Raw genomic sequence first — 14,440 nt, 5'->3', positions numbered from 1 at the left:
ACGACAGATGCTTTGTGCGGGATGGGATGGTTCGAATCGAAATGTAGGTACCGTCCTGTGTGGGTTGGCTTCCTGTGCACCGAGGACTGCAGGCCTTTGTCGTGCCTTGTAAGTAGGACATCCAGAAAAGGCAGGCTGCCCTGCTGTTCATGTTCAACAGTAAATTGTATGGCCGGTTCAACTGAATTTAGATGACTCTGGAGGTTTTCTATCTCTGAGGTTTTCACCACACAAAAGCAGTCGTCTACATAACGGAGGAATAACTTTGGCTTGGGATTAAAGGAGGAGAGGGCCCGGCTTTCGACGTCTTCCATGGTTAGGTTAGCCACTGTGACTGAAATTGATGCCCCCATAGCAGTTCCGGTTGTTTGCTTGAAAAATTCTCCGTTGTAGGTGAAAAAGGTACTGCGCAGACAGAGGTCGAGAAGGCGGCATACCTCATCGACGTTGAGTGGAGTTCTCTCGTGCAGCGTTTGGTCGTTTTCGAGTGCGCGGCGAGCGACGGACACAGCAAGGGGAACCGGTACGCAGGTAAATAGCGACACCACGTCAAATGAGACTAGGCTTTCGTCTTCCTCCACGGTAAGGTTCGAGACAAGTTGGACGAAATGCCGCGAATTCAGTACATGCGTGGGTGTTCTGCCGGCGAGCGGCGCCAGTACCTTGTGCAGGTAGTCAGAGAGACGTCGCAGAGGAGACAGGGTGAAGTCTACAATTGGCCGAAGGGGGACGCCAGGTTTGTGAGTTTTAGGTAGCCCGTAAAAACCTGGAGCTGAGCCGTTTCTGGAGATGAGGCGGAGGTAAAGCCATTTGAAATCAGGATGCCGCTTGAACATCTCTGCCAGGGTTTTGTTGAGTGTTGCCTGAGTGTTTGAAGTCGGATCCTTGCGAACCTTCTCATACGCCCCACTGCTCAAAAGGGCTGACGCCTTCTCCTCGTAGTCGCGTCGGTCCATCACCACTGTAGAGTTGCCCTTGTCTGCCGGGAGTATGACGATGTCGGTGTCGTCCCTGAGACCGCGTAGGGCTTTTCGTTCCAGTTGAGACAGATTGCTCGGAAATTTGGGGGGTACCTTGGCGATGACACCAATCGCTTTCAGGCGGACCTCTTCCCTGACTTCAAACACTCAGGCAACACTCAACAAAACCCTGGCAGAGATGTTCAAGCGGCATCCTGATTTCAAATGGCTTTACCTCCGCCTCATCTCCAGAAACGGCTCAGCTCCAGGTTTTTACGGGCTACCTAAAACTCACAAACCTGGCGTCCCCCTTCGGCCAATTGTAGACTTCACCCTGTCTCCTCTGCGACGTCTCTCTGACTACCTGCACAAGGTACTGGCGCCGCTCGCCGGCAGAACACCCACGCATGTACTGAATTCGCGGCATTTCGTCCAACTTGTCTCGAACCTTACCGTGGAGGAAGACGAAAGCCTAGTCTCATTTGACGTGGTGTCGCTATTTACCTGCGTACCGGTTCCCCTTGCTGTGTCCGTCGCTCGCCGCGCACTCGAAAACGACCAAACGCTGCACGAGAGAACTCCACTCAACGTCGATGAGGTATGCCGCCTTCTCGACCTCTGTCTGCGCAGTACCTTTTTCACCTACAACGGAGAATTTTTCAAGCAAACAACCGGAACTGCTATGGGGGCATCAATTTCAGTCACAGTGGCTAACCTAACCATGGAAGACGTCGAAAGCCGGGCCCTCTCCTCCTTTAATCCCAAGCCAAAGTTATTCCTCCGTTATGTAGACGACTGCTTTTGTGTGGTGAAAACCTCAGAGATAGAAAACCTCCAGAGTCATCTAAATTCAGTTGAACCGGCCATACAATTTACTGTTGAACATGAACAGCAGGGCAGCCTGCCTTTTCTGGATGTCCTACTTACAAGGCACGACAAAGGCCTGCAGTCCTCGGTGCACAGGAAGCCAACCCACACAGGACGGTACCTACATTTCGATTCGAACCATCCCATCCCGCACAAAGCATCTGTCGTGACGTCATTACTGAAGAGAGCCGACTCCATATGTTCCTCAAGTGAAGATAAAAGGAAGGAGAAGAACCGAGTCATTTCTGACCTCCAAAAGAACGGCTACCCAAGCTCATTCATCCGGCGCATTATCAGGAAGCAAGAAAGGCAAAACAAAATCCGGTCTATTATTTCCTCAGACGCATGCCAGAAGCGGAAACGTGTTTGCATCCCCTACGTGAGAGGCGTGAGCGAGACGCTCGGTCGCATTCTCGGAAAAGAGGGGGTGCTGACAACGCACAAACCGACCAGCACTATCGGTCGCCTTCTCCCCCGCCCAAAAAACCGGCAGCCCAGAGAAAAGGCCCAGGGCGTCGTGTACAAAATTCCGTGTTCCGTCTGCCCGGCGTCGTACATAGGGGAAACGAAGAACTTCGCGGAAAGGATGAACCAACACAAAGCGGACGTCCGTCACATGAATCGTCAACGCAGCGCCGTGGCCGAACACTGTGAAGGGTGTGACCACCCAATTGACTTCGACAGCACCATTGTATTGGAAACGGAAGCTAACCCACGCAGGAGGCTTCTACTCGAGTCGTGGCACATACAGCAAACACGAGAGAATGTTAATCGTTCCCTGGGGACTCTCCCCTCATCCTACGTCCATGGGCTGCGGCCATTGACCCGCAGGTCCTCCACACAGGGGCTTAAAAAGCCAAGCTGCGCTCGCCCGTAGTCACACCGTGAAGAAGGGGCCGAGCCGGTCCCGAAACGTCGTGTTTTTCCTGTATTTTACTTGGTTGGCGTCACTTACCTTCTCCTAACATTAAATTTCCCAACCAGACAGACTTCTGTCGAATGTTTTCTTTTGAACATATATATGTGTGTGTGTATATACATTAAAAAAAAAACTATTTACAGAGCACGTAGGTAGACGTCTCGTGGCACAAATATGATAGAAAAGAGCAGAACTAAAAGGTCGGCAAGAATATACAGCGCATCAGGAGAGGAAGTCAATCCGGTAAAAAGTCCAATCCTTTGTAAATGTCCGTTACCTGCAGCAACATTCGAATAAAATAAATTCTGTGCGAAACAACAGGTTCAACGTTGCAGTCTTGCATGCTATCGCCACAGCTGGTGACGCCTCGATTTAAACTGCAACACACTCGCGTGCTGTGCATAGATGTCGTCTTCATCAACTTTCATCTTTGGCGCGAACAGATCAGATCAGCGTAAGCGCGATCAGAGCTTAACCCTCGTTTAATATGGTCGCCAGAAGTGCTGACGACCCATCAAAGTCAAACTATGAGCCAATCAAGCTAAACACCTGCTTTCGCGTTGTTTCTACTCGGTTCAACTGCGCTAAAACCCTACCATTTTTATGCCAACGCAGTCCTAGATATGAAACCAACGACAGTCGACGCGTTAAAAGGGTTTGATCGTGATGCTCACAATCATAGGCGATGTCGACTGTTGTACGTATTCCTGTTATGATTTGACGGTTAAGATTGCTGTTGTCCGTCCGCACGGATTTGCTGTAGCCGGCAAGCTCGTTGGGTGCGGCCACGCTTAGTGGATTGAGCACAAGAATTACGCGCCAGGCCTGGAGTTTGAAGTACAGTTTTTATTGACATGTGAGTTGGGGACAAATTAGTGAATGCTGAAAGCCAACGAATTCAACACGCGACGGTCTTGGAAACGGCAGCAGCAGCTTGGGCCATCGATTCAAGCGGTGTCAAATGTCAGCAATACCGACTGGAGCCGTTTAATGACAAATTCGACGAAGATTTCTGGTGCCCATTTCCACCTGTTGAAAATGTCTGTGCGCTGGCTTATTGAGAGCTAGGTCACGACCCATGTCTGCGGAAATTCAGTGGCGTGCCTCAGTCGATCATAGTGGAAGAGGAAGTCTTGTGTGCTATTGGATTCTATAGGAGCTGGATTTTAGCGGGAATAGTCAGCTAAGGCCACAGCACTATATATTACCAGACCATGGCGAGTCGCGGCATGTGGGACGTCTCCGACGCACTGGGCAGAAGTGGTGCCGACGACCCAGCATTGCGATGGCTCGTCTATCCAAAACTGCGGCCGAGTGTCGTTACATTAGGGACGTTTCCTTTTTCGTGGCATCGCACCAGACATCGTGGGATGTGTCTGCGGCGCATACGCTGGAATAAAGGCTCTTTCAAAGTCTAACCCAGACGTGGGCAAGCTATCAACCAGATTTTCTTGCTTGAGCAAGAAAAACTACGACATGAACAACCACTTTCACTCCCTTAAATGTCTGAGCGATGCACAGTCATGAAATCATGACTGTGAAGTCGTGAAGTCATGAAGAACGACTGCTCCGTGGAGGCTTCCGGGTTCCCGGGTACGAAGCACAAAGATTAGTAAGCGAGATGATAGCAAGCTAACGAGGGTATCGTGACATTTGAAATTAGAGTGGTGACTCTTTACATGCATACCTACTTGAGGGTGCTGAATCGTCAATTTTACCTGGACGGACTAACTTCGCACCGGTGCAAGGTGCAAAAGTGCTCATTGTTGATAATGATGCCGAACTTCAGTGCAGTTGTAACTAAAAACGAAAGAAACTACATCGAGGTGCGCAGAAATGGGCAGCTTTTCTCCGCTCCTCCGCCGCCGTAATAGGCTCATTCTGGGAGTTTTTCTAAAACACTTAGCAGACCACAATCGGTGTTATAATCGAAAAACTAGGAAAACGTTCCCGAGAACTTGTCACCTCAAGTGGGAATCGAAAGTGAGGTCATCTGCAAAGACTAAAGATGTAATCGTGGTAAAAGCGTTTTTATCTTGCACATCAATATAGATTCTTTTAGTACTGTTGCATATCTAGTCAACGCCGTAAAATGTCGTGTAGAGGTATTTTAATGTCAAAAAGCGCACACACTGTTACTTTCAAGAGGTATATTTGATTGCGCAATATTCTTCTCGCCCTCGCAGAAGACCGCTACTCCCTTCTGGAAAGTGGCGAGCTGCTGGTGCACAAGGCAACGCCCGAAGACGCCGACCGGAGCTACCGCTGCAGAACGCGGCACCGTCTCACGGGTCACCTGACAGCAAGCTCAGTCGCCGGCAAGATCACCGTGTCTGGTAAGGTACATTGAGACCCTCAGAAGGAAACAGAGCTCGACGCCTTTACTCTTTTGAAAAGCTTAAACTAATGTATACAAAGTATATTCAGAAAATTATTGCCAAGCAAGCAGTTAATATAACGCTGAATAATGCCATTTACGGGTATTGTGAGCGTCATTAACAATGTAAGGGCACCTGCTAAACATGTACTGTACAAATGCTTCAATTAGCGAGGATAAATGTCCTCAGAATGTCACTAATTATTCCAGACGCATCGATCAGCGCTAAGGTACTGCGCTACTCAGCTGAATGGAGAGAAGTCTGGGCTTGCGCCTCACTTATTCAGTGTCAAGAAAAGAACAGTTAGAATGGACGAAGTACACTAAAGGAGCTGAATTAGATTCCTGCATACTATTAATGATCAGTATGCTATCAATTCGCTTTTTTTAGTAGGCAGCCTACTCGCATTGAGGAAATTCTCCACGATAAGCAAGCCACATTTTAATACCATCGAGTCGAAGCCAACGAAATGCGTAACGCAATAGCAAACAATTAAGAAAGGTATTCTGGAGAGAAGCTTGCCTTAAACGGCACCGGTAAGACGCACGAGAGCTTTGTGATCAAACTTAATTTTCAATGCCAGTTCTGGCATTGGGAAAAAAGAAGCACAAAGTAAAGTTAAAAAATATGGTAGATGTGAGGAAGAGTCTAGGCTCTGACCCGGAAAAGCTGTCTAAACCATGCTGCAAATCTAGTTTTAAGCGCCTTTTCAATTCGCGTTGCTGCAACGCCCTTCTGTGGAAAAAGGCCTGCGGGAGCGGATTCAGTGATTTCGTAGGCGCTGGTCGCACGCTTTGACGACGACGCCCTCGGAAGACGTGCCCAGAGTTCGGCGTGCCCTCTGGCAGTTTTGTCGTCGCTCCGAAATGTACGTCCGCACGTGTGCTTGCAAAGTAATTCCTACTGAGCTGAAGGTGCGACCAATTCGTCTTCGCATCGTTCTCACGTACTAGCATCGCTTTAGATGCTTGTGAAGGGCTAACGGAAAGAAAGAGGGGTAAACTAGCGTCGTCGCTTTTTCCTTCGGGGTGTCGCTGGTTAAGGAAAACTCGATCAAAGCTCAAAGCAGACTACTGCCCGGCAGCATAAACAGTACAGCGAACTGAGCTCCGCAGCTCTCTTTCATTCAAGTTTTCAATGCGCTGAGAATGTGCGATTCATGGAGCAAGCGCCTTTCTCTTGTTTTCAAAATCTCTGTTTTAAGTAAATAAGTAAATAAAAAAAATCCTTGGACAGTACCGACTGCTCGTGATGCAGCTTTTGAGCGTTAAAGCAGATGTGCTAAAGAAAAACTTCCATTGGCTTCCTTGGATAATTTGGCATCCGTGGGGCAAGTATAACTAAGTAATGCTAAGGTTCGGCAAAGAAATAGACACTTCGCAAGCTTAGGTCTAATCTTCTCTAAAGAGAGCAGATGACAGTAATTATTCTGTCCACATTTTTTGGCTGCATTGCGATTTATATATTTTTTTAGATTTGTTCCTTCAATGGGCGCGACGTAATACCCAGAAAGAAAAAAATATTTAGCGGGGACTTGCGCAGGGTATGCTGATTTCTGGGTGTCACAGTATCACAGGTAATTTTTCGTTGTTATCGCAGATGCGCACGCGATGACACAGGTGAAAGTCACCCTCAACTTTCCCGAAGTCAGGACAACTGTGGGCAGCCATGTTGACCTACCTTGCGTCGCTCAAGGGTACCCACCCCCACATTACACGTAAGTAATGCATGTCTCATGCGTGAGCCCACTATTAGATAACAAAAGAACAGAAAGTATCGGTCGATTCCTTGTTACGCGTTCCAGGTGTGATCTGTCTGGCGGACACAAAGAACGAGAAATCAAGCGTTCATACCAGCATATTTATGGCCATTTTGTGCAGGCGATCAGCCAAACAGAAACACAGAAATCACCACACGCGAAGACGACAAACGCGGACACTATAAACACGTGCTAGCCAGGCTATGAATGCGTTCTCCAACACGACAGAGAGGGGATAAAAAGTTGCAACATTTTTGAGGAATCACTGTTCAGTCATATCTTTAGGATATTGTACATTTAAAAACGGTTAAATCTTTCCTGGTATGGTGTCTCCTATATATATCTTCGCTTTCAAACTTCTGCTTTGTAACGTACGAAATGAATGCCAGTTTTTAGCAAATTTCTTGTTGTTCCGTTTTGCGCTAATTACAGACCAGCACGACAGCTGCGACTGAGGGCAGCTGGGTGAAAGTGAAAGAGACCCGCAACTTTTGAATGCGCGTGTCACAACACTTGGACATGATTCCAAAAAAGCCATACCTACCATTCACTGTATTTTGACATGCTCAAAATACAGGTATATAAAATGCTGTATTTTGTCGCGTGAGCTTCCCTTCGCATTCATTTCAGAAGTCTCGCTAGAACTCTACTTCTTAAGCAGCCTTAGATCACAGGACGATTGTACTCGGTCGACACATCCAACCCGCATTTACCAGAACAAAACAAAAAAAGCTGGTGAGGCTGCGTAACATAAACAGCGTGGTGAAATTAAAGCAGGGGTCTCCACCGAGATGAGAGGGGATGCTCAGTGCAGTGAAGGGTTGCTTAAGCCGATTCTTGGCCATGTCGAAACCCGCCTTGTTCGCGACACCGACTCAGGCGCTGCCCCACTCTGGTCACGCAGGTGGTACCGCGAGGACCGCGCAGGCAGGCGCCTCTCGGTCGCCGAGTCGGACCGGCTCCAGTCTTCCAACGGCGTGCTCAGCATTCGCGGCGTCAATGTGCAAGACGGCGGCCGCTACGTATGCGTAGCCCGGAACACCGTGGGAGAGCAGAAGATCGAAACCCTGCTCTCGGTTGCAGGTGGGTCGTTGCCTGCTGGCATCCCTGCTATGCGGGCGTCAATAGTCGGTGCCTCCCTCGCAGCTATGCCTCGGGCTTGGGTATCGACTGTGCCTTTTTCTTGTCAGGTGTTTCAGCTTCTGGTGCTTTTTCAGGAAGGGGGAGGGGGGGGGGTAGGTGTATGGAAGAAATTCTTCAGGCTACGCACGTTGCTTCGATGCTGAGACGGTTGTCGTTGCACGCTTGTTAAGGGATCTAAATGACGCGCGAAACGAAATCAGTATTTCGCTTCACAGTTTTATCTTCCCAAGTTCTGTGATGTGCTTCTTTTCTCTCTCTTGTAGTTGTGAATAATATCATTGAAATCTTAGATGAAGCACGATTTGCATTTCTCCTCCTTAGGGATGAAACATTCTCGGCCGAAACAGATGTGCATATTATGCTTAATCGTGGCTATGTATTGAAGATGATGAATACTTCTTTTTAATGGCATGAGAGGCAGCTTTCTTCAAAGAAGGCATAGCACAAGCAGTTCACTTTACTCGAGGTGGGTTCAAAGGCTCACTCACGCCCAATAATTCTAGACAAATGTATTTTTAAACGGGAAAGATTTGATGAAGGCAATTTTTTGACATACTGTAAGATTGCACTATAACAATCAATATATACGCAGGTTTCCCGGCGATAGGCCCGCATTTTTTTGCTATTAACGTTTTTGCTAACGTGAAAACCATTCGCCATTTATTTTTATGGCAGTATTAAGTGCTCGATGCAAACGGTAGAAAAAAATAAAATAATGATATTGCTACACAACGCAAGAATGAACCATTAGCTGTAATATTTGCATAACATTATCTTCCGATTCCGCAACATTCAAAATTTTTGTCCAAGAATGTCTTACATGTGATGATTTCAACCTCTAGAAGACAAGCACCAGGCTAAGAGACAGCTTGAAATCTACGAACGCTAGCGCCTATTTTGCAGTTATTCACTAGTAACAACAACACGCTGCAATTAAACACAGAAAGACATGGGCGGCTAGAAAAAACATAGAGCTTTCGCCTATATTCTGTAAACGTTCGAATCAGAATTGTATGAATGATAACGAGGACGATGAGGACAGGGCATTCTCTGACAGAGCAATGATGTAAAAAACTTCAGGGGGCACTTTGGCTCTGTAAAGTGCTGCAAGGCGAAAGCGTTACCTGGCGCACTGTTTGTTTGTTTTTATTTATCGTATTCTAGTTTTTATTTTTCTTATATTTTGTTTTTTAATTTTATTATTTATTTTTGTTTCTTTTCTTATTGCTATTTTTTATTTCTTTTATTTTATTTATGAAACCCATGCATTCAATAGGTGCGCCTTTATTCATGCTCAAATTCATTCATGCTGTGGGAGCGTCTCCACTTCAAATGCCAAAGGCCCTGGTTCGATTCCCAGCCTCAACAGTTTTTTTTTAAGCAGTGAAGCCAAAACGCGGGCACATCTGCCAACACGGCGGCTGACGACAGTATGAGGCATTAAAGGCTTCCGCCTTAAAAGTCCGACTTTCTGTCATGGTTCCAGCAGGTATACGTTTTGGGTAGAAGTACTGTCGCCGTTTCAGCAAGCAGTCTTCTGCCTAAAATATGGTCGCAGGCTTTAAACCAGTAAATACAGGCCCGTCTTTTGTGTCTGTAGTCTGAAGCCTTTGAGAGAAGCGCGGTTTTGAGCCCAGCCGGTGCCTTTGCAGTCTGTGTCGAGAATCAAGGACTGAACGAAAACTTTTTCGCTTCGTGATTGCAAAACCCGCTCTACGAAGAACACTTGGGGCTGAGAAGGGTGAAAAGCTGCATGTGATCGATATTTGCTCTTTGTATTAGAACTAACACAAGCAAAATGGGCAAAAAGGTGATGTGGGCATTTAGCGATGGATTACTTACGACCTTTGACGATGTGTGTAATATTTCTTCTTGTGTTCGCCGTGTTTCTGAAAATTTTAAGCGCGCACTTTCCTTCCTGTTTAAGCGCATAATCAGTTGCTGTTCTTCTGTAGCTATCAGTCCTCTCAGACCAAAATCAGATCTGTTCTACTAGGTGAGTACTTAGTTCTTGCGCTTATATTATAATGTCAACTACTCTCCGAAATCTCCTCTCTTTACCTTCTAATATTCTAAAAACAAAGCCAAAATATAGGTAAGCAACGCTGATATTGTTTATAGGAAAATCTATCACTCATTATCTTAGTGAATGCAACAACAAAAATTGGCGCTTTGCAGAACTGACAAAGACGCCTGGAAGACAAATGAAGAAAACGTTCAAATAACTTACAAAGGAAAAAGTTATATTAAACATTATTAAGCCGTAATGGTAGCGCTATGCTGATTGCCTGGTTCCAAATAACGCAATATTTATTGACGTGCCAAAAGGCACGCAAGTTTTTAGGGAACGTTAGGGCTTAGAGTTAAGTGCTAACTATGCGCAACTTTCCTAAACATCAGTCGCTGAATGTTGTATTTAGGTTCCCTGCTTTCCTTCCGACTCGCAGTGCCCCTGAGTGCGCGGCTGGAGCCTCGGCTTCAGACGGTGGCCATCGGCATGCCGGCCGAGTTCAACTGCAGCGTGGAAGGGCAGCCCGTCCACCGCGTCGCGTGGCGCAGGGACGGAGCCCCGCTGCTGCCCGACGGCCGCATCGAGCTGGTGGCCGAGGAGAGGCTCCGCATCCGGACCGTGCGCCGGGAGGACGCCGGCATGTACCAGTGCTTCGCCACAAACGACCGCGACTCGTGTCAGGCCGCCGCCAGACTTCGACTAGACGGTGAGTCTCAAGCGCAGCGGGCCCGCTACCTTCTTAGGTGCAACATCGCAGGTGCAAATTAATCCGGAGCAGTACACTACGGTGTCAATCTACCACATGTGTAGCTTCGGCACGTCAAGCCCCATATGCGACTTGACACTCTTCTTTTGCGTGTTCTAGTCAGTGAAAAAGTTCTGGCCGTTATTGAAAATTTATGCCGATATGCACTCCTCCAGAATACATCGGTACCTAGAATATCGACGATTACAATAACATGGCACTCAGGCATAGAATATAAGCATCCAGTCGTGTGAATATGGCTGTTCGATTAGTGAAACAGCTTATGAATTCACTGCTCCAGTTAAAAAAAAAAACAGCATTTCTTGTTATTGCAGTTTTCAAACCTTGATGTTGTCAGCAGTATTTCGTCTGAGGTGCAGCTTATGGTCAGATGATCACATAGTTGGTGGATTAACTCAAGTTTAAACACTTGTTTATTGGAGCGCCGGTTTAATGTCACTTAAGGCAAAATGGATGCATTAGACATTTTGTAAACTGATTTGCAAACACAACGTTGCTATTCGCTAAACTCCCGTCGCCATCATAGAGTAGTGAACTTGTTGAGCTAATGTGAAGGGGAAGCAGGTGGTCCATGGAGATTGAGTTCTTGAACGCGCGAACTTTGAGAGCTATCGCAGGGTGATTTCGAAAATTGAGTAAGTGAAACATCGGCGCATTTAGTGTGGGACAAGCTGAGAAATTCTGGACAAATGAATTATCGCTCAAGCGTATTAGCCACAAAGAAAATTGGAATGAGAGGATATTAGGGTGTTCAGAAGAAGAAGAAATGTACTGCTGGAGAGGAAAAAATACAAGTATTAAAGAGTCTACTTTCACTCTGGTGGAGTTCGCAATACGAAAAAGTTTTGGCAAACGCTGTAGGAACGTTAAAGTGGATTTTGGACGATAAAAGAAAACCGTCGGCATGATATTCTCAGGTTGTTATTTATACCATCGATTTCATTTGCAGAACTTATAATTAGTAAAGAAATCAGAGCAAAAAAAAATGTTTTGCCTTCCTCTTCTATTGCTAAAAAACCATTTTAAGTGCAGACTAACGAGGGAAAAATCAACAGAATACATGTATAATGCGCCACGCGACACAGACTAATGAAAGAAATGTAGACAGTTCTCAATTACATACAGATATGCCTCTATGGCGGGTTCAAAAGAAGATGTTTTCAAGTGTGAGTTTGTCTTACAGCTTTGCGACTACGAAACTACTTCAAAGTTCCACAGAAATATTCGTTGTTGGGACGCATCAAAAACTAGCTAAATCCATTGAACCCCTCAAAACTGTCTGCGGGAAATGCAAAGGCCTAGACGTAAATGAGATAAGAGATGCGGCAAACGGAGAAATGGTAGTAATTTCACTCCTGACACGCCTTTTGGCTTATTTATGTCATCCATTTCGTAGCATCGTATTCCTTTTTACTGCCAAAATTTCTTTCATACCACTTAGATGAAGAACTTTTATTCATTTTTGTGTGCTCCCAAACTAAGTGAACAAGGGAAACACATATATGAGAAGGAAAAAAGTAAGCTTAGCAGAACCTCACAGACCAGACGCTAGACTCGGGATGGCTTGTCTCGAGGGCTTCGATGTGAGCTGCTGCGTTATTAATGTCACGTCCATCCTCCGGCGAAGATGCTGTCCGAGACACCTGCCGTCTCATGAATTTTTTCCCAACTCATTCCCCACTCTATTTCATCACGAACACGTTAAAACCTGGTGTCCATCTTTATAATAGCAAGGCTTCAGTCATCCCATTTTCCATTAATGTCTTCAACCTGCGTTGCGCAGAGTACAAATTTCGAGAACAATCATTATATCTGAATGTTGGGGAAGAGCGATAAAGCTAGTTGCTGGCGGCTTCAGCACGGCAACCTTTCGCCAGCTCTGATTTGGAGCTCGAACAGACCGTTTTCTGGGCCTGTTTCTTGTTCTTAGAGCCCGGGACAACGGGTGTATTACGTGAATGTTGAGGACTGCTGAATGGATCAGTTGACGCTTCTCCTTTTATTACCAAGTAAGAGCCCGACAATAGGATTCACCTGGTTAACGCTTCGTACTAAACTGAGTGCGTACCGAAAAACAAATGCGCAACAAAGCAAGACACCTCATGGTTCATTCATGCGCAACAAGAAAATTAAGCCGCATACAAAATTTTGTTCTTTATGACCGGAAATCTTTGCTCCCCTTATTTATTCTCAGAGGAGAAGAGAGTTCTGTTTTTTAACTTATATGCTCTTCTGGCACCATCCTTCACTAATGGACTATTGGGAGCTTTTTTACTTGTGATTTTGAAAATATGTTTTTAGTAAGCTCGCACTAGTCATAGCTACCATAAAATACGGTTACGTTCACCAGGGGAGTGTTTTCATTATTTTGTTCTCTTTTAGAAACCACAAGAATCTTCGCAGTGCTTCATAATAAAATACCACTCCGTTCATAAAGACCGAACAAGAGCGCACGCAGTTACTTTTTCGAAACCCCATTCTAAAGAAAGCAGTGCTGGCTCCAAGGCTTAGAGAGCGTTGTTCCCGGTATAGGGATCGCATCTGGAAAACGATGTGAGCCTGCTTTCCTTTCTTGTAACCTAATAAGCCTGGCTCGCTCGGGTGAACCGAGCGAGACTACTTGCGCGGAAGGCTGAGACCGAATGGAGAAAAAGTCCGGACAAAAGCATGTATACCCTGCACAGCAAGGAGCTCCCGCCTATCTATGTTGGCGGAAAGAGCGCGCTCTCTTTGACGGACGTCGGAGGGCAGCACGGTCGGTTGCGTTTCCATGGACGTCACCATTAACCCACGGACTTAGGAACGAGAGCGACACTGAGGTACCCCCCCCCCCCCCCCCGCCCCCGTCTCAAGAATGGTAAAAAGAAAAGCCCTACTCGCTCCTGCGGCCGGGAGAGAAACGAAGCTTTGTCCTCTCTTCCGCAGCTTACGATGACGACGAGCAGTAATCGATATGCCATGGATGAGGCCAGCCGCCAAGGAAAGAATTTTTTTCTCCGCGTTTTCTGGCTTTGTTTTTGCTTTGCGAGCTGCCGTCATTTTTCTTAGTTTTCCCTCATTTCCTTTTTCTTTTTCTACGCGATCTTTCTATGCTAAATTTTTCTTTACCTTTGCGCGAAGCGTCTTTAGAACATACGCGCTCGAACTGATGACACATGTCGCGGGCTTACTGTGTTCCCTAAGAAAGTGTACCGGTGTGGTTCATTTTTCTCTCCATATTACGGCGAAATAGTCACTTCGAGAAGTCATCCCGCCATATATGTCCAAAATAAGTTGACTGGACATTCACAGCATAACAAGCGTCTTGCTGTTCTGTTCTACTTTAAGGGACGTTAGCATCTAAGGCCATCTTGTGCCGAACGTATAGAATGCGTCCCGCCCACTGAGCCATTGAGATGCAGTTCACGGAAAAAAAAAATGCGCACAGCATGAAAAGTGCTTGAAAGCGCTATAAATGCATTTTAGTGCGAAGTAGCTGAAGGAAAGGAATAAAGATAGCTTTCGAGTGCATTCCTCCCTAAAGTAAAAGCCAAAACTGCAGCGTGCATTAGGAGGGGCGACACATGCCTGAGTGCTTCCTCAAATGCGTGCTCGGTATTAAATCGCAAGACAACAAATCAACAAACCTAAGCTTATGA

General features: G+C 46.4%; 1 protein-coding gene across 1 annotated transcript in view; it reads left to right on the top strand.

Moving 5' to 3' along the window:
* LOC149371895 (cell adhesion molecule Dscam1-like) overlaps window positions 1-14,440 on the top strand; it is a 174,886-nt gene that overhangs the window by 104,496 nt on the left and 55,950 nt on the right. The window contains exons 4-7 of the mRNA XM_089566211.1: window positions 4,932-5,081; window positions 6,723-6,840; window positions 7,787-7,965; window positions 10,473-10,742. Coding sequence (XP_089422337.1) covers window positions 4,932-5,081; window positions 6,723-6,840; window positions 7,787-7,965; window positions 10,473-10,742 — 717 coding nt within the window. The remainder of the gene's footprint in view (window positions 1-4,931; window positions 5,082-6,722; window positions 6,841-7,786; window positions 7,966-10,472; window positions 10,743-14,440) is intronic.

This window comes from Amblyomma mixtum, chromosome 1 (assembly GCF_055824585.1).
Source record: "Amblyomma mixtum isolate Tamu chromosome 1, ASM5582458v1, whole genome shotgun sequence".
Taxonomy (NCBI): Eukaryota; Metazoa; Arthropoda; class Arachnida; order Ixodida; family Ixodidae; genus Amblyomma; species Amblyomma mixtum.
This window is presented reverse-complemented; position numbering and strand designations above follow the sequence as displayed.